The sequence below is a fragment of the Aethalodelphis obliquidens genome, unplaced genomic scaffold (assembly GCF_003676395.1).
Source record: "Aethalodelphis obliquidens isolate GAN/ISIS:26980383/991018 unplaced genomic scaffold, ASM367639v1 scaffold61, whole genome shotgun sequence".
Lineage (NCBI taxonomy): Eukaryota > Metazoa > Chordata > Mammalia > Artiodactyla > Delphinidae > Aethalodelphis > Aethalodelphis obliquidens.
Genome location: NW_020838005.1, coordinates 4,451,056 through 4,472,278, shown reverse-complemented (window position 1 = coordinate 4,472,278; position 21,223 = coordinate 4,451,056). Strand labels below are relative to the sequence as shown.

General features: G+C 39.4%; 1 protein-coding gene across 2 annotated transcripts in view; it reads right to left on the bottom strand.

Moving 5' to 3' along the window:
- Positions 1-21,223, bottom strand: part of ELP3 (elongator acetyltransferase complex subunit 3) — a 113,633-nt gene that overhangs the window by 78,402 nt on the left and 14,008 nt on the right. For both annotated transcript variants that reach the window (XM_027088083.1, XM_027088081.1), the window contains exons 4-7: positions 16,848-16,918; positions 15,844-15,907; positions 14,096-14,164; positions 11,579-11,733 (exon numbers count right to left, since the gene is read on the bottom strand). In XM_027088083.1, coding sequence (XP_026943884.1) covers positions 11,579-11,733; positions 14,096-14,164; positions 15,844-15,907; positions 16,848-16,918 — 359 coding nt within the window. The remainder of the gene's footprint in view (positions 1-11,578; positions 11,734-14,095; positions 14,165-15,843; positions 15,908-16,847; positions 16,919-21,223) is intronic.

The window sequence follows — 21,223 nt, the reverse complement described above, 5'->3', positions numbered from 1 at the left end:
GAGGGAAGCCCTTTAATCCGTTTTGAGTTTATTTCTGTGTATGGTGTTAGGAAGTATTCTAATTTCATTCTTTTACATGTAGCTCTCCAGTTTTCCCTGCATCACTTATTGAACAGGCTGTCTTTTCTCCATTTTATATTCTTACCTCCTTTGTCAAAGATACAGTGATCATACGTGCGTGGGTTTATCTCTGGGCTTTCTATTCTGTTCCATGGATCTATATTTCTGTTTTTGTGCCAGTACCATACTGTCTTTTTTCTTTTTTTAACATCTTTATTGGAGTATAATTGCTTTACAATGTTGTGTTAGTTTCTGAGTATAACAAAGTGACTCAGCTATATGTATACATATATCCCCATATCCCCTCCCTCTTGCATCTCCCTCCCACCCATACTGTCTTGATTACTGTAGCCTTGTAGTATAGTCTGAAGTCAGGGAGCCTGATTGCTCCAGCTCTGTTTTTCTTTCTCAAGATTACTTCTGCTGTTCAGGGTCTTTTCTGTTTCCATAGAAATTGTAAAATTTTTTGTTCTAGTTCTGTGAAAAATGCCATTGGTAGCTTGACAGGGATTACACTGAATCTGTAGATTGCTTTGGGTAGTATAGTCATTTTCACAATGTTGATTCTTCCAATCCAGGAACATGGTATCTCTCTCCATCTGTCTGTATTACCTTTAATTTCTTTCATCAGTGTCTTATAGTTTTCTGCAAACAGGCGTTTTGTCTCCTTAGGAAGATTTATTCCTAGGTATTTTATTCTTTTTGTTTCAACGGTAAATGGGACTGTTTCTTTAATTTCTCCTACAGATTTTTCACCTTTAGTGTATAGGAATGCAAGAGATTTCTGCGCATTAATTTTGTATCCTGCTACTTTACCAAATTCACTGATTAGTTCTAGTAGTTTTCTGGTAGCATCTTTAGGATTCTCTATGTATAGTATCTTGTCATCTGTAAACAGTGACAGTTTTAAGTCTTCTTTTCCGATTTGGATTCCTTTTATTTCTTTTTCTTCTCTGATTGCTGTGGCTAAAACTTGCAAAACTATGTTGAACAACAGAGGTGATAGTGGGCAACCTTGTCTCGTTCCTGATCTTAGAGGAAATGGTTTCAGTTTTTCACCATTGAGAATTATGTTGGCTGTGGGTTTGTCATATATGGACTTTATTATGTTGAGGTAGGTTCCCTCTATGCCCACTTTCTGGAGAGTGTTTATCATAAATGGGTGTTGAATTTTGTTGAAAGCTTTTTCTGCATCTATTGCGATGATCATATGGTTTTTATCCTTCAATTTGTTAATATGGCTATCACACTTTTTAATAGAAATTGATAAGCATAAACTTTATATAGAAAGGCAAAGCACCTAAAATATCCAGAGCAATCTTGAAAAACAGTGACAGAGTTAGAAGACTTATGCTACTTAAAGGTATAAAACTACAGTAATCAGGACTGTGGTACTGGCATAAAGACAAAAACACATCAACGGAACAGAAGAGAGTACAGTCCCAAATTTATATAGCCAACTGATTTTTTAAAAAATTATTTTATTTATTTTTGGCTGCACGGGGTCTTTGTTGCTGCGCGTGGGTTTTCTCTAGTTGCAGCGAGTGGGGACTACTCTTCGTTGTGGTGTGCTGGCCTCTCATTGCGGTGGCTTCTCTCATTGCGGAGCATGGGCTCTAGGCGCACAGGCTTCAGTAGTTGTGGCTTGTGAGCTCTAGAGCGCAGGCTCAGTAGTTGTGGTGCATGGGCTTAGTTGCTCCACGGCATGTGGGATCTTCTGGGACCAGGACTCGAACCCACGTCTCTGCATTGGCAGGTGGATTCTTAACCACTGCGCCAACAGGGAAGCCCTAGCTAATTGATTTTTGACAAAGGTGCCAATACAATCTATATAGGAAAGGGAAGTTTTAAAACAAGTAATGTTGAAACAATTAGGTATGTATATGGAAAAAAAGAAACCTTGACTCCTACCTCACACTATATATAAAATATTAAATCAAGATGGATCATAAGCCTACGTATGAAAGGTAAATACAAAGGCTAAAACAATAACTAGAAGAGAACACAGGAAAATATCTTTTTGCCTTGTGAGTAGGCAAAGGTTTGTTAGAGATAATACAAAAAGCAGTAATTATGAAAGAAAAAACTGCAAATTAGACTTTACCAAGACAAAATACTCTGCTCAAATACATTAACATAATGAACACTCAAGCCACAGACTGGGTTTTCGTATTTGTAAAATATAGATCTAACAAAGGACTAGAATCCAGGATATATAATAGCCCAATAAAAAATGTGCAAAAGATTTTAACACACACTTCACAAAGGAAATATATATAGAAAGCATAAGCACGTAATAAAGTGCTCAACATCATTAGTCATCAGAAAAATGCAAATTAAAACCACAACGAAACCCACAACACACCCACTAGAATAGCTAAACTTACAAAGACTGACAACACCTTATGCTGGTGAGGACGTGGAACAAATGAACACTCATACATTACTCGTAGGAGTAAAAATGGTACAACCACTTTGGGAAAATGTCTGGCAATTTCAAAACTAAACATATGATGTAGCAATTCCACTTCTAGTTATTACCCAAGAGAAATAAATACATATATTCACAAAAAGACTTATATAAGTATGTTCACTGAAGTTTTATCATAATAACTACAAACTGGAAACAGCCCAGCTATCCATCAATAGAATGGATAAACAAACTGTGCTCTATGCATATAACAGAATCCTACCCAGCACTAAAAAGGTAACAGCTACTGAAATACCCAACGTGGATGAATCTCTAAATATAACGCTCGGTGAAAGACGCCTTACACTAAAGAGTATGTGCTATATGGTTCCATTTATATGACGTTTTAGAACAGGCAAAACTAATCTATGAAAGGAAAAAAAGAGAAGACTGCTGCTTCTGGGAGGTGCAGGTGAGGATTTACTGGGAGGAGACAGGAGGAAACTTTCTGGGATGATGGTAATGTTCTATATCTTAGTATGATTTTGTTGCACAGGTATATGCATTTGTTAGAACTCATGAAAGAGTACCCATAAGACCTGTGCATTTCACAGTATGTAAATTTACTTGAAAAGAAAATATTACAAACAGTGAAGTAGCTAACGATGTGCAAATGCACGTATTCGGGGAGAAGGGTACTGAAGTCTGCAGCCTGCTTTGAAATGTCTTAAAAAAATAAAAAGAAGGATTGATGGGTTGATAGAGGAATGGCTAGTTGGATAAGTATGTGATAAAGCAAACACAGTAGAACCTCGGTGACAGGTATGGGATGTTCACCGGAAAATTCTTTCAATTTTTGTTTGTTTCAAATAAAATGTTGGAAGAAAAACAACTAATATCACCTCTTTTTATGATGACTAAGATTGTATCCTAGGTTGGACTGCCAATGTTGAGGATCCTGGTCACCATCTACGAAAATCTGATTACCAAGGAAGAAAGTAAAAGTGATCAACAATATGAAGTGAGGGGCGGGGATGGGGAGGGTATTAGAGCCAAAGTCCAGACATGCAAGAGGTTCTGAGGCCTGCCAGAAATAAGGCCAGGGCAGCAAGGCAGGAGATGGCCACTTTCAGGCCTTCTTAGGTTGCTTTGCTTTCTTCATTCCTCTGCAAGTCTATGAAATTAGTTTCTGGGCCTGGGACCCAGCATTACCGAGCACTCTAGTTTCTCCAAGACACAGAAGGACATAGTTGGAGGATTTAAAGTCATTGATGGAGGGGGAAAAAAAGAGGAAGGAACAGAACTGAATTAAAAATTCCACAGGGAGAAGGTATGACTCACCTACTTCTTGGTGGGTAACTACCCTTTTAAATTGCATCTTGTGAAAACAGCCAAGGAGCATTAAAAATTGAATGCAAAACTGCTTCTGGGCAAGGCTGATTAAAAAGGAATAATACCATTTTAAAAGGTTGTTTTGAGATATTTGGCAACATTTGCATTCTGGTGAACGGGTGACTCAGATCCCACTGCTGGTCCTTTTCACCTCCAGAGCTATGATTTTTAGAGGATGATAGTCACCAGTAATTGATGATCTCTGGAGATTACTGCAGTCTCAGTCTAGCTGATAGTAATGAGTGATTATCACTTTGCTTGATTTAATGAGCCTTCACAGAAATCATACCTGCTTTGTCCTTGACCTCTCTGTTCACTCAGCTTTCCAATGTTTCCATCTGCAAGGATATAACATACTGCTTGTTACTAACCTGCCATAAATAACAACCAAGTTCACCTTGTTAGGGCTTTTCCTTACCCTAACTCTTAATCTTTTAAGAAAAAAACAAAACTTTAACCAGATGGCACACACAATAGCAAAGCAGAGACACACTTGAGCTGATAGTAGAACTTGACACTAATTCGAACAAAGACTTTTAACCTTAAACACGGTTGACTCATCTGTCACAATATGTAACTTTTAACTTAATTTAAAATTAATATTAAAAAAAAAACCCACCTAGGGACTTCCCTGATGGCGCAGTGGTTGAGAATCCACCTGCCAATGCAGGGGACACAGGTTCAAGCCCTGGTCCAGGAAGAACCACCTGCCGCAGAGCAACTAAGCCCGTGTGTCACAACTACTGAGGCTGCGCTCTAGAGCCCACAAGCCACAACTACTGAGTCCACATGCCACAACTACTGAAGCCCGCACGCCTAGAGCCCTTGCTCTGCAAAGAGAAAAGCCACCGCAATGAGAAGCCCGCACACCGCAACAAAGAGCAGCTCCCGCTCGCTGCAACTAGAGAAAGCCTGCGCGCAGCAACGAAGACCCAACGCCGCCAAAAATAAATAAATAAAATAAATAAATTTATTAAAAACAACAACAAAAAACACCCCACCTATGCTAAGCTTGTCAAAGTCAGTATTACATCTGTGTAGTTGTACTAGTATCAACTACTAGTAAAATAAACATGAAATTCATCATCTTACCTCTGAGAGAGGTGGGTCACGCTGGGTAACCCAAACAATTTTCATGAATACCCTCTGCGCAAGAGAACTTAGAGAACGGCAAAGTAAATATCTCATCCAAAAATTTTGAAGAAAACGTTATGTTCAAAACACAGTATCTCTGGGCTGCTCTACATTTTGCAAAGATGTCAACATTTGAAAATAGTTTTCTATGTCTCTATAATACAAACCAGACAACTATTTCTTCAAATTATACAAAGCTTCCCTGAAAAACAAATACCAACTCTATTATAGGGAATTGGCAGTAAAAATTTACCTCAACAAAGCAAACAAGATACCAGAAATTGGCTTTTTCCAGATAATCTCATAAAAGTATAGAGACCAGGAGTAAAAAGCAAAACACGTCGAATGTGGGTTGGCAGGATTCAGTGTAGCATTTATGGATGGTTTCATGACTCCCAGATTGTACTTTTACTACTTCCCGAGAGCCATTCATGATATTTGTTGCAATGAAGGCTCAAATCCCATAAAAATTTTTATCCGAAAGTAAAGTGTTTGTTGCCCCCTTGAGGTAAATTCAAGAAACAAAACAACGCCAGCTCTGCCTGGTCCATTAGAGAAAGAGGCTTGCTTCTCCAAACGGCTTTTTCTACACACATACCGTAATCGCAAGTTATAATAATAATAAAACTCTATTTTCACCTGGAAAAAAAGAGGCAATTTACAAACACTAGACACTGCACCATTTCTGCAAAAATAAAGATAAAACTTCACACAAAGAATATAGCAAATATTTTAAAGTTTCAGCTGATGAGATGTCAGACTAACTGCATCCTAAAAATTCATTATGCAGATCTTCAGTTGGCCTAGCTCACATGACCCGGGGGACCCAAACTGTAGACTGAAAAGCTCTGCAGCAAACTTTCATGGGGGTGGGGAAGGGCGGGACAAGTCCAAGATATTTATGGCTCAAATCCACATAATGTGCAAGGTCTGCAACATGAGAACAGCTGCACTAACGAAAAAATATATAATACATAAGCATGCGTAGAAAAATATGATGGTCTGAATAGATTATCCTGTGAGGGAATTCTCAGAGTTCAATGGATTTCAGTCAGTAATCCTCTGAGGTACTGCTGCCATCCTAATATCATGGGGCTTTGAACTAATTAAGGTTGTTTTTCTTCCTCCAATTGCATTTTATTCTAAGCTATCATCTGATTTTCAGTATTATTAGGAAGAATGCGATGGATTTACATCATTACTCCTCTAAAGATTGAAAGACTTCAGCGTTTTACTCAGCATGACTCATATTCATGAATGATCAAGGTTCTGAATGAGCAGTAAAATACGGTCCCATCTCATCCTGCTACGAAAGGCCCTGCAGGATGGAGATCACCTGGGCCAGCTGTTGCTCAAAGTCCAGATTCATGGACATAGAATTAACCTGTCACATCCTCTACTGGCAATCACACAAAGTAGCTGCTCACACATGCTTTCCCAGCTGCTGAACTCTCTACCCAGGCCCCTCAAACTACCCTTGAGATTTATTTAAACTTATGAAAAAGTCTCTACTCTTTTCATTTTTACCAACCCAAAGGAGAGCAAAAGAAGGGGCTAGGAGAAGTAGGGAGAGCACAAAAAGACGGCCCTGTCCCCAATTCCAAGAGGAAGCCCTACCTAGGTCGTTAGCTGTCAATATCTGACCAACAGATGGATCATTCAAAATTCATTCACAAGTGTGCTTGTCCAAAACTGTCTTAATTACAGGGTAATGAAAGTTTCCTCACTTGTAGAACAGGGATAAGTTAAATACTTAAAGACTTCTTATAAGAATTGGATAAGTGAATACTTACCACAATGCTCAGCACACTGTACGCTGTATACGTCCTCCCTTACCCCCACGTCTCATGTCCCTTTCTCCTCAGTGCTAACTATTGCCTATGCTGATCACCATTCTACCACCTCTTCTATGCATTTATACTCACAGGCACGTATACAAAAATGATGGGCTCACACTGCAAGAATGGCCCTAAAAATTGCGTTTTCATGTAGCATACCTTGGAAATCTGAAACTCTCCCATAAGGTGACCTTATCCATTTGCATGGCTATAAATACCATCTATGAGCTGATAATCCCCAATTTTATATCGCCAGCCCAGACATCTCTTATATAGCCTATGGACATCCCCACCTGAATGTATTCTAGGCATTTCAAACTTAATGCAGCCAAAGTAAAACTCTTGCTTTTCTCCCACAAACCTGTTCTTCCTTCTGTCTTTTCCATCTCAGTATGTGACACAACTCTCGATCATTTCCTACAACCAAAACCTGGGTGTCATCCTTGATTCGTTCCTCTTTCTTACCGCAGACCTGATCCAAAATCTGTCAGTTTCCACACAAAAATACAGCTATTCCATCTATTCTTTTCTGTCATTACTGCCACCACCCTCATCTGAGCTGGGGTGGATACAACACTCTTCCACCCAGTTTCCCACGTCCACTCTTGCACCAACATTCTCATGTTGCAGCCACACAATAACCAGAATGAGCTTCTTACAAACCCGAACACATCAGTCTCCTGCTTGAAACCATTCATCTACTTCCTACTGCTGATTCGAAAGTTTTTAAGTCCTCAAAAGCATGTATAATCAGGCCCACACCTAACTTTTCAATCTCCCTTCATGACATATGCCCCCCTTTTCACTGGAATCTAGATACCCTGGCCTCCTCTCTGTTCCTGGAACACCTCAAGTTCTTCCTCATTTCAGTGCCTCTTCTTTTTTCTGCGCTTGGCCTGACTCCCTCCTTATACTTCAGATCTCAGCTTAAACGTCACCACTTTGTGTGCAGAATCAGCCCAGGTATTCTCCATCATAGCCGTCTATATCCATCACAGAACTTGCTGTTTGGTATTTGTTGAACCAGTAGAATGTAAGCACCACGAGGGCAAGGACAACATCCGTCTTGTTCACCACGTTGTTCCCAGTGTCCAAGGCAATGCATGGCCCCTAATGGGCCTTCAATTAATGTTCAGTAAATAAAAGAGAATAGTACACAGTAACTTAGCCAGGTGTTCCTGAAATTTCTGAAAATAAAAACTATTCTAAGACTTTCACTTCTTAAATCATTGAACTATATATGAAACCTTAGTATTCTTCTCACTAAAAATGGAGATATGAGGTATCAAAAGAAAGCATAATTGTCTTCCGTCAACTAGAATTTGAAATAAATGATCCCATCAACAAATTATTTAATAGTTACTAAACAGTAATTAGAACAATAGTTATTAAATAATAGTCACTTGTTTTTCTATGGCTGAGTAATATTCCATTGTATATATGTGCCACATCGTCTTTATCCATTCATCTGTCGACGGACACTTAGGTTGCTTCCATGTCCTGGCTATTGTAAATAGAGCTACAATGAACATTGGGGTACATGACTCGTTTTGAATTATGGTTTTCTTAGGGTATATGCCCAGTAGTGGGACTGCTAGGTCATATGGTAGTTCTATTTCTAGTTTTTTATTTTTTTTGTGGTATGCGGGCCTCTCACTGTTGTGGCCTCTCCCGTTGTGGAGCACAGCCTCCGGACGCGCAGGCTCAGCGGCCATGGCTCACGGTCCCAGCCGCTCCGCAGCACATGGGTCCTCCCGGACCCGGGCACGAACCCGTGTCCCCTGCATCGGCAGGCGGACTCTCAACCACTGCGCCACCAGGGAAGCCCTCTATTTCTAGTTTGTTTTTTTTTTTAATATTTATTTATTTGGCTGCGCCCGGTCTTAGTTGCGGCACGTGGGATCTTTGTTGCGGCATGCAGAATCCTTATAGTTGTGGCATGCCAACTCTTAGTTGCAGTATGTGGGATCTAGTTCCCTGACCAGGGATCGAACCCGGGCCCCCTGCATTGGGAGCACAGAGTCTCAACCACTGGACCACCAGGGAAGTCCCTATTTCTAGTTTTTTAAGGAACCTCCATACTGTTCTCCACAGTGGCTGTATCAATTTACATTCCCACCAACAGTGTAAGAGGGTTCCCTTTTCTCCACACCCTCTCCAGCATTTATTGCTTGTAGATTTTTTTGATGATGGCCATTCTAACCAGTGTGAGATGATACCTCATTGTAGTTTTGATTTGCATTTCTCTAATGATTAGTGATGTTGAGCATCCTTTCATGTGTTTGTTGGCAGTCTGTATATCTTCTTTGGAGAAACGTCTACTTAGGTCTTCTGCCCATTTTTGGATTGGGTTGCTTGTTTTTTTAATATTGAACTGCATGAGCTGCTTGTATATTTTGGAGATGAATCCTTTGTCAGTTGCTTCATTTGCAAATACTTTCTTCCATTCTGAGGGTTGTCTTTTCCTCTTGTTTATGGTTACCTTTGCTGTGCAAAAGCATTTAAGTTTCATTAGGTCCCATGTGTTTATTTTTGCTTTTACTCCCATTTCTCTAGGAGGTGGGTCAAAAAGGATCTTGCTGTGATTTATGTCAAAGTGTTCTCTATGTTTTCCTCTAAGAGTTTCACAGTGTCTGGCCTTACATTTAGGTCTTTAATCCATTTTGAGTTTATTTTTGTGTATGGTGTTAGGAAGTGTTCTAATTTCATTCTTTTACATGTAGCTGTCCAGTTTTCCCAGCACCACTTACTGAACAGGCTGTCTTTTCTCCATTGTATATTCTTGCCACCTTTATCAAAGATAAGGTGACCATATGTGCATGGGTTTATCTCTGGGCTTTGTATCCTGTTCCACTGATCTATATTTCTGTTTTTGTGCCAGTACCATACTGTCTTGATTACTGTAGCTTTATAGTACAGCCTGAAGTCAGGTAGCCTGATTCCTCCAGCTCTGTTTTTCTTTCTCAAGATTGCTTTGGCTATTCGGGGTCTTTTGTGTTTCCATACAAATTGTAAAATTTTTTGTTCTAGTTCTGTGAAAAATGCCTTTGGTAGCTTGACAGGGATTGCACTGAATCTGTAGATTGCTTTGGGTAGTACAGTCATTTTCACAATGTTAATTCTTCCAATCCAAGAACATGGTATATCTCTCCATCTGTTTGTATCGTCTTTAATTTCTTTCATCAGTGTCTTATAGTTTTCTGCATACAGGTGTTTTGTCTCCTTAGGAAGGTTTATTCCTAGATATTTTATTCTTTTTGTTGCAATGGTAAATGGGAGTGTTTTGTTTGGATGGGTCTAGAGTCTGTCATACAGAGTGAAGTAAGTCAGAAAGAGAAAAACAAATACCTTATGCTAACACATATATATGGAATCATAAAAAAAAAAAAAAGGTTCTCATGAATCTAGGGGCAGGACAGGAATAAAGACGCAGACATAGAGAATGGACTTGAGGACCCAGGGAGGGGGAAGTTGGCAAGCTGGGACAAAGTGAGAGTAACACTGACATATATACACTACCAAATGTAAAACAGATAGCTAGTAGGAAGCAGCTGCAACATGCAGGGAGATCAGCTTGGTGTTCTGTGACCACCTAGAGGGGTGGGATAGGGAGGGTGAGAGGAAGACACAAGAGGGAGGGGATACGGGGATATATGTATATGTATAGCTGATTCACTTTGTTATACAGCAGAAACTAACACAACATTGTTAAACAATTATACCCCATAAATATGTTTTTTAAAAAAAGTCACTTGTTTTGTTGATTATATAGCAGTTAAATGTCTCAGATTAAAAGTACTCCCAGTGCTCTTTCTGGGTGGGCTCACCTAGTCCAATCAAAGCTACCCCTGCAGTTTAGACCAGCCTCAGGCTGAGAAGAGCTGCACAGTGGTTTTTCTGGGTTTTAAAGTAAATTTATTTACTTATTTATTTATTTTTGGCTGCATTGGGTCTTTGTTCCTGCACGTGGGCTTTCTCTAGTTACGGCGAGCAGGGGCTACTCTTCGTTGCGGTGTGGGGGCTTCTCACTGCGGTGGCTTCTCTTGTTGTGGAGCACGGGCTCTAGGCACGTGGGCTTCAGTAGTTGTGGCACACGGGCTCAGTAGTTGTGGCTCACGGGCTCTAGAGTGCAGGCTCAGTAGTTGTGGCACACGGGCTAGGTTGCTCCATGGCATGTGGGATCTTCCTGGACCAGGGCTCGAACCCGTGTCCCCTGCATTGGCAGGCGGATTCTTAACCACTGCACCACCAGGGAAATCCCTTGGTTTTGGTTTTTTGTTGCTGTTGTTCTTTTTCTTTTTTTTTAGTTTCTTTTTATTCTTCCACATAGTGATTTTGTGAAAATACTAATAACCAATGGACCATACTCACTTTTTAAAAACATAATCCTTTTTCCCACAAAACAGAAGCAACTACAAGGACTAGGACTGTATGAGATGACAGATGTTAACTCAGCTTACTGTGCTCATCATTTCATAGTATATGTGACATCAAATCATTATGCTGCACACCCTAACTTACACAGTGCTCTACGTTCATTGTAGCTCAAGAAAATTGGGAAAAAATGTATTTAACCTTACAACCCATGAAAGGTATGCAAATAAAAAGAATGACATCCTCTCCCCTCCCTCCCCAAAAGAACTAGGAATATAGACATAGAGCAAAAGGAATTCTCACAGACTGCTGCCAGGAGGATAAACTGACAACCAGCGTTGGTGAATATGATAAAATAAGAATTTCTTACTTGACTGCCTCGTAAATATTGTTGGAGGTATGTCCTGATAAGGCATCATGTAAATTTCGAATAAAATAATCTCTGTATTCTTCTGGAAGCGCCATAAATGTTCCACCCATCACAATAAATTCCACTTTATCCACACTGTGACCAAGCTGTTTTAACTGAAAGACATAAATTCATCAGCATTAGAAAGATATAGTCAACTACCCTAAGAAGGTTATTGCAAATTTCTAATTTTACTTTGCGGTGTTCTCATCTGTATAGTTTAAAAATGAGAAGCAAACATGTTAAGCAAATTCTATGGACTAAAAAAAATAGACTCCAGGGTCTGAAAAGGAAATTATTGCTCAAATAAGGAGGACGAGAATTAAAAATAATAAACAAGAAGTCTGATGTCAACTTACAGAGTTAAGTGAAAACTTAATAATACAAAGAATATAAATTAGAGAGCAGCAAAGCAAATAACACAGTATGTAATAGAATAAACAAATATTTATTGATTACATATTTTATGCCAGACTTTGTGGTCAGCATTGGGGACGAAGAAGACTATATACAACATAATCAGGACTTGATGCAAGTGAAAGAAAGAGAACACTAGATTAGAAAGAAACGTTAAGAAAGCAGTTTTAAATTAAAAGTTTTGAATTAATTATGAAGTTTCTGGGTACAGGTAGCACCTTAAGCCTAGTTTCAGGGGTGGGGCAAGGACAATAAACTCTGAAATATGACATCTCTTCTATTTGGGAAGAGAATGGTATAGATCTTTCAGTTTTTCAACTACAATAAGGCAAGATTCTAATTTTTAGAAACAGGTATTTAAATTTCTTGCCATATCTTAGGCCTGAGGAAAACTAGGTCAAGTAGACTACAAATTATGAACTCTAATGTACTACGTAAAGAGGATGTCCACACTTAATATGAGCAAAAAGTTACTTTGTTTTATACTTGTTTCTGAAAATGGCAAATAACTTATACATACGTACATCCTTATACATATGTAAATCCTTACAGATACGTAAGCATATGGGCAGGCATGTGCATATACATGCAAATATATATCTGTAAGTACGTGTACATAGCTATCAACACTAAAAGAATACTCTATAACTACGGTTGTTTACCAGGAATACACAACAAAATCTTCCTGGTAGCTTTTTCAAAATATCTTGCCTGGACCCTAAACCAGACTTAATCAGAACTTCAGCAGTGAAATCTGACATGTATTTTGGAAAAGTTACTCAGGTGATTCTAGTGCATTTACAGTTAGGAAAAGAATCACTGCTCTCTGGTAGTTTCTAAAATCTTTCAAAACCCATGCTCCTGTTTGGAAAATATAAACATTTTGAACTCTACTGAAACACTTCAAATGAGTTAAATATCATGGCTAAGGGAATTCCCTGGTGGTCCAGCCAGTGGTTAGGGCTCCGTGCTTCCACTGCAAGGGGCATGGGTTCCAAAAAAAAAAAAAATTATGGCTAAAAAAGAAATTGAAGCAATGGTCAGTTTAGGAACTATGTTGGCTCCCTGCAGGTGGGGTCCTCTCCTACAGCTGACAATCCTGATCCATATATGCTTGGGTGACAATGATGTGAAAATCAGAAGTGTCTGGTATCCACTCGTAATAACAGTTAAGCACAGAAGCGACTTACTGATTATGGTATGTGCTACTTTCCATTTGAGATTTTCTAGTTGTCTTACTAGATGTAACTATAAAAACTATGGACAGTGCTTGCATTGTTTGAAATTGGACAAGTTTAAAATAAAATTGTGAAAAAGAAAATCTGTATTAATGTTCAGAGTTCTTGAACAGAGCAAGGCCATCTACACAGTACTTGTCTTTAATCAGTTATATTGAGGTATAGTTTTTTTTTTGTGTGTGTGGCTTTGCCATGCAGTTTGCAGGATCTCAGTTTCCCGACTAGGGATTGAACCCAGGCCACAGCAGTGAAAGCCCGGAATCCTAACCGCTAGGCCACCAGGGAACTCCCGGGGTATAATTTATATACAACAAAATCCACTAACTTTAACTGTACAATTAAATGAGTTTTGACAAATGTTTAGAGTTGTGTAACCACTGCCACCACCACCACCAGTATACAGAACAACTCCATGGCTCCCAAGAGTCCCTCATCCCCCTGTACAGTCAATTCCCCATTCACACCCCAGCAAACTAGTCACAATACTTCTCACTTGGCTTATGGAAGCTAAAATTCAATCCACCCACCTATTGTCTAAAACATATCCACATTCTGTAAATTTCATACCATAAATAACTTTCTACAAATTGAAAGAACTTTAGAGACTATAAAATCCTTACAGAAAATAATACAGTCTTTAAAGGAAGCAGTGTTTTTGACCTTGCTAGGTATTGCAAAATAGTCCCCCTCCCTCAGATGGATATTAAAAACTTACAAAGGGGAGAAATATTCTTTCAGTTCTTATTTCTGGTTCAACTCAAATCAAGCAAGAATACCTTCTAAGTATAAAGATCTAATGTAACAATGCTTTTTAAAACCTTACCTGTTCTATTCGGTGTCTTGTCTGTAGATAAGGGTCATACCTAGCACGGATAGCTCGCATGGAGGTTGGCTAAGAAAAAAGAGAAGTATCCTGTTATGCCCACACTGAATTAAGAATAAAAAGTAGTTTCAAAAGGGTATTAAAAATAAAGTTCCCTTGGGCTCCTTTCTTCCTCTCTCAGTCTTGTCAGGGTTCAAAATAATGTCCTGAATAGCATTTGGCTGGTCTCCACTCAACAGGAGGCAGCTCCTTGGACCATAGTTATATCTTTGTGTAAACCCTTATGGAAACCCCAGGGTCACCAAATTGTTATACTGCTCACAGACATAGCTGTGTATACACATTCAAAAGAGTTACTTGATAAAATAACCTTTAAACCAGATCATTAAATATCAATACAACAACAGTTTGTAATGGCTTAACAAAAAGCCATCATGCTATCATACAATGGAATAGTCTATGGCCATGAAACAATATACTGATATAAAATGTTCCCTAAGATACATTGTCAAATGAGAAAGGTAAGGTGCAAGGTTTTGATAGACTACCTCCTGTGTAAAAAGTTAGGATAAAGAGTATGTATTGCTTTTATATCTATATATTATCTCTGAAGGGGATGATACTGATTGTCTTCGGGGGCTGAAGCAGAAAGGGGTGGCCAGGGGAGAGTGACGAGAGGGAGTCTTCACTGAAAAATTCTTTTAGTATTTTTAAAAATTTGAACTATGAAAAACAGGTAAGAAATGAAAAACCATGTATAAGAAAAAAGTCACATGGTTTCCTGGCTGCTGGCCTCTTTGGATGAGGCCGACGACTTCGAAAGCCTGCTCGCTGGCCTCCTGCTTTCTCTTGCACCCGCTCTAATCCTGCCCTCACAGAACCATCAAATGATCTTTTAAAAACCAACACTGGATTATATCAACCCCTGCTTTAAATCTGGATGGCTTTTCACAACACCTATAACAAACTCCTTGCCCTGGCTTACAATCCCCTGCAGCACCCGTCTCCCGAATCTCATTCTCCCCTCACCTGCTCTGCTCCAGAGCCCCCCACTGTCATTCTGAGCCTGGCTCCATGTTCCAGCTATTCTCTCTGCTAGGAATGCTCTTTCTTGGTATTCTTGAAAGGCTCTTTCTTGTCATTCAGGGCTCAGTTTAAATGTCACCTCCTCAGACCATTCCTTCCTAGCCCCCAAGGCTGAAGTATCCACCCTGCTACGACATCTTACTTGACTTTACTTCCCTGCTTTGCATTTACTAGTACCTGATTGTTTTCTCTTGTTTGTTTCTTTACTGTCTACCCCCATTCATTAGAATGTAAATTTCTCAAGACCTGACCTGTTTTTTCACAGCTGCAGAGGCAGGACAATGTACTGGTGAGGAGCACAGAATTCAAAGCCCGGCCCTGTTACATATTAGGGGCATGTCTCCAGGCCAGTCATGTAAGACTTCTAGGCCCTGGTTTCCTTATCTAAAAAACTGGGATAATAATAGTGTCTACCTTCAAAATCCTGCTGTCAGGTTTAAAGTTGTAAAGCACTTAGAACAATGTTGACATATTAATAATAAGTGCTTACATAAATATTTCGCCAGTGACTAGAACAACAGACACTCAGCAAATGTTTGGTGAATGAATAACTTATGTAATCAGGAAAAAAATAAAAATTTTAAGAAAGCCGGTACTTATAAAAGCAGACTCTTAATAAAGTATGCTGTAACACTCCTCAGGACAGCCTCACATTACTTTACCTCATATCCAGTATAAGACTGGGTCGAATATTCAAAGTCTGAATCAGGTCCACCAGGGCAGTATCTGCCAATACAATAAAATGAAGATGTCAGATACAGAACTTAGTTCAACAGTCTAGTTCAAGTATCTACAGGCTCCGTAAAATTCTGACTGAACCAGCTTCATTTTCGAATCCTAACAGAAGGTTGTACCTTTGTAGCATCTGCAAATATATACATTTTCTACTAACAAGTAAAAAGATAAACATATAAAGGAACATTATTAGTCATTTTCAGAGTATTGCAGTCACTATTATTTTAGAAGTTTAAGCTTTTAGGGGCAAATAACTGGGCCTAAGTTTTCCTAAGTTTGGATTGATACTCACAGTGCTCTCTTGGTAACTACACTTAAGAAAATCTTTCTCCTGATTAATAATCTTCCTGTCTAGAGTCATGAATATTCTTCTGCTAATTTTTCTAATTATCTAAATTTAATAAGTTTAAAGATTATTAGTAAGGATAAGTTTTTACTTTGATACTTTTCTGATCCAAATTCATTATAAACTTCTGACATTTGGAATTTACGCAGCTCATATTTCCATGTATTGTTTATCAAGTTAACAGAATATCTACTGTTTTGAGTTCTGTAACCTATGAATTTTTTTTACTGTGTATTGCAACAAATTAAAATCTTTATATGCTTCATTTTTAAAGCATTGAGACATCCTACTAATAGGTGCTTGTTTCAAAGAACTAACTTATGAATCTATTAAGTCAAAGTTTTAAATATTACCAGGGAGTTCCCTGGTGGCCTAGTGGTTAGTGATGCCAGGCTTTCACTGCTGTGGCCCGGGCTCAATCCCTGGTCGGGAAACTGAGGTCCCACAAGCCGTGGCCAAAAAACAAATACAAACAAAAAGCAGTTTTAAATATTACCAGCATGTATCGATCAAGGCTCTAGGGGACTTAACTGGTTCAATTAAAATACATACACATACACAACTTATCACAATCATCATACTCACACACATATGTTTCCTGTAAAACTGATGTGTGGACATCTGTGGGGTTTGCACATGACAGCCACAACAGCAATCTATAAAAGGAAGATTAATAAAAAAGCAATTATGAAATAATTCATACAGGCGGCACAGGTGCCACCCGCTGGGGCTCCGCTCTCCTTGCACAAGCCTGTGCGTCCTTCCTGGCGAGGTCCCTGCGCGGCACGGCCAGGCTCAGTGCAATTTTGACAGCAATCATCATACCAAGCTATTATGAAGTGTGATGTCAGTCTGGAGGATGGATAATATATAAGCCAGTTCTTGACATGCTATCTTACAAGGAAACATCTGAGACCATCAGTCCACTTCACTTTGCCATTGAACATGAGCCCTATAGGCATATAATACATAATTGTTGAAGTGTAACTGAAATGTGGAAAATATATCTTCTTCTGGCTCAAGGAATATTATTATAGAAGAGTTAAAAACTGTGGCCTTTCATTTATACAAACAGAAAATTGTATTGACTTCTCTCAAGTAGTAAGGCTTCTAATGTGAGGAAAAACATGGCATGACAAGTGTGGGAAAGAGCAAGCACTAAATTACTGTCAAAAAATAAACGGAGTAGCACAGTGGTGCTCAGTAATTTACAGGGGCAATTAGTCACCACCCCACGGCGCTGCTGAGGACAGCATGGCAGCAGACTCGCCAGGCCCGAGCGGAAGAAGAGGCTTTGCACTGCTCTCCAGACAACTTTTCAAACAACAAGAGAGGATATTTGAGTACATTAGGTTCCATGTCTTCCTTCTGGGTGCCCACCCTTCACATTATTCGACCAACCTAATACATAGACATATTTTTAGCACAATATTAACTTGTTCTGTGTGTGTTAAAAAGACCAACTGCAGCTTTTTTCTCTCCCACTGTCCAAAGTTGGTGTTTCCCTATCCCGTAAAAAGCAAAACAAACAAACGGAAAAACCCTTTCCCCACTCACAAATTGTCCCCCTGCTATGTGCCTTCGGTCTGTCTCATTACTTTTGCATCTTGCTACTATGTTCTATATTTGCTCAGAGCCACTGGGTGCTAAGGAATTTGGTCTGCTGCTCCTCCAGGGAAGTTTGGTGAGCTCGTACAAGGAGGTGATAAACAAGGCCATAAAACACAGGGTAAATGAAAAAGATACATAAACTTCCTGGTATTTCTTCTTTTTTTTTTAACATCTTTGTTGGGGTGTAGTTTCTTTGCAATGGTGTGTTGACTTCTGCTGTATGGCAAGGTGGGTCAGCTGTGCATGTGCATGTGTCCCCATGTCTCCTCCCTCTGGCGTCTCTCTCCCACCCTCCCTGTCCCGCCCCGCTGGGTGGTCACAGAGCACCGAGCTGATCTCCCTGTGCTGTGTGGCTGCTTCCCACTGGCTGTCTATTTTACGTTTGGTAGTGTATATATGTCCATGCCACTCTCTCGCTTCGTCCCAGTTTACCCTTCCCCCGCCCCCGTGTCCTCCTGATATTTCTTAACATGTTCTTTAACATACTGTATGTAGTGCCTATGTATATGTGCATAACAAAAGAAGCCTGGTAAAATGTTAAAAAAAAAAAAATTCATACAAAATTCTGGAGAGTTGTTATCGCTCAGAAAGCGGGAGAGGAATGCAATCAGAGGGTGGCACACAAGGGGGTTTCAAAAGTACTGGTAACGCTGTATTTCTTAAACTGAGCTGTGGGTACCAGGGTGATCTCTTTTCAATATTATTAATTTTCAAAATGTACATATGCATTGTATACACTAGTTTGTATTATATTTTACAATAAATTAAGTGCAAAATAAGGAATTAATAATTTTTAAAGTCACGGTGATTCTTATTTTCTTGCTCTTTCTGATTTGTTTTCATAAAATAGCCTATAAGAGAACAATTACTTATGCAATTCTGTAAAATTATATCTAAACCTAACCTTTGTATCTCAAACTCTTCCCAATAGATCTCAATATTTAGAATAGAGACTATTAAACTGGAGCTAGACTTCAGAGTGTGTGCAAGATATCCTCAGAGGGGTCTGTCAGAGCCCAGTGGGGTAGGAAGAGCCTCTGCTTGAGAAGGACGTGATGGCAGAGTTAGACAATCAGTTACATATGGGGGCAGCTGGTCAAATAAGGGTATACACTAAGATGAATGCAAGCCAGATTTCTTACTGTCAGAGAAGAAAGTTATGATTTTTTAATGTAGTTTATTGAAGTATAGTTGATTTACGATGTGTTAATTTCTGTCTACAAAAAACTGATTCAGTTATACACATATATACATTCTTTTTCATATTCTCTTCCATATGGTTTATCACAGGATATTGAATATAGTTCCCTGTGCTATACAGTAGGACCTTGCTGTTTATCCATCCTATATAAAATAGTTTACATCTGCTAGCCCCAAACTCCCAATCCATTCCTCCCCAACCCTGCTCCCCCATGGCAACCACAAGTCTGTTCTCTATGTCTGTGAGTCTGTTTCTGTTTTGTAGATATGTTCATTTGTATCATATTTTAGATTCCACATATATAAGTGATATCATATGGTATTTGTGTTTCTTTTTCTGACTTACTTTACTTACCATGTTGCTGTAAATGGCGTTATTTCATTCTTTTTTATGGCTGAGTAGTATTCCTTTGTATATAGGTACTACATCTTCTTTATCCATTCATCTGTCAATGGACATTTAGGTTGTGTCCTTGTCTTGGCTGCTATGAACATAGGGGTGCATGTATCCTTTTGAATTATATCAATAGTTTTATCCAGATACATACCCAGGAGTGGGATTGCTGGATCATATGGCAACTCTATTTTTAGTTTTCTGAGGCACTTCCATACTGTTTGCCATAGCAGCTGCACAATTTACATTCCCACCAACAATGTAGGAGGGCTCCTTTTTCTCCACCCCCTCTCCAGCATCTGTTATTTGTAACGACTTTTTAATCATGGCCATTCTGACCGGTGTGAGGCGGTCACTCAGAGAAGAAAGTTAAAATATGCAAAAGGAGAGAACTAGAATGAACTCTGTGGGTTGGATGAAATCAAAGGTACTGTTGTGGACTCACAGTACACACACACACACACACAAATATAGATGCAAATGTTTTATGTATATGTGTGTGCACGTATGTACATAATATTTCCTAGTTTGGTCCATGGAGAGGGTCTGGGAGCAGCAACACCCTAACGGCATTGAGTACATCTAGTACTCAGATCTTTGTTTCTAAATATTCTTCTCCACTAAAAGAAACCAGGGCTCCTTGGAGAAACAGCTGATTCCAGGGCTAGGGTAAAGAAAGTACAAGATGAGCCTGGAACATTTTATTATGACTGAAAGCTAGAAACTGCCCAAAGAATGATGGGGACATTTAAAAAAGGAACAGAAAGCAGCTTGAAAGGGCTCCTACTGGTCAAAACTGGGAAAATTTGTACATCAAAATAAATAATGATGGAACAGATTATAACCCACCATTTAATCCATTCACACAAATGAATGAGGAAACTGGAAGTCTGTTAAGGAACAGGATATTTGCATGGTTTCAAAGTACTTCACTGGGCTTCCCTGGTGGCGCAGTGGTTGAGAGCCTGCCTGCCAATGCAGGGGACACGGGTTCGAGCCCTGGTCTGGGAGGGTCCCACATGCCGCGGAACAACTGGGCCCGTGAGCCACAACTGCTGAGCCTGCACATCTGGAGCTTGTGCTCCGCAACAAGAGAGGCCGCGAAAGTGAGAGGCCCGTGCACCGCGATGAAGAGTGGCCCCCGCTCACCGCAACTGGAGAAAGCCCTCGCACAGAAACGAAGACCCAACAACAGCCAAAAATAAATAAATAAATAAAATAAAATTTAAAGTACTTCACCACACAAAACTTCTTAATTACAAAGTGGAAAAGAATAACTTTACAAAGGGGATGCCTAGCAGACATCACCTTGATCAAAAGACAACATCAGTGACAGGACAACAAACTATGCACCACCTGACACGATATAATAAGAACACAGTATCACTTATGTGATGTTCCTGCCAGAGATGCAAACCCGAATCTAATTATGAGGACACATCTGATTAAACCAAATTGAGGGAGATGATACAAAACAACTTGCCTGAAATCTTCAGAAGTGTTAACGTAATGAAGTAAAGGAAAGACAGAGGAAGTGTCCAGACTGAAAAGCCATGACAACTAAACGCAGCACGTGATTCTGAACTGGGTCCTGTAGGTCATTACTGACACACCATTAGAAACTTGAATGAGGTCTGAGGACTAGATGATGATAATGTATCAGTGTTAAATTTCTGATTTTGATGGCTGTATTGTGGTGATGTAAGAAAATGTTCTTGTTTCTAGGAAGTACACACTAAAGTATTCAAAGCCATTG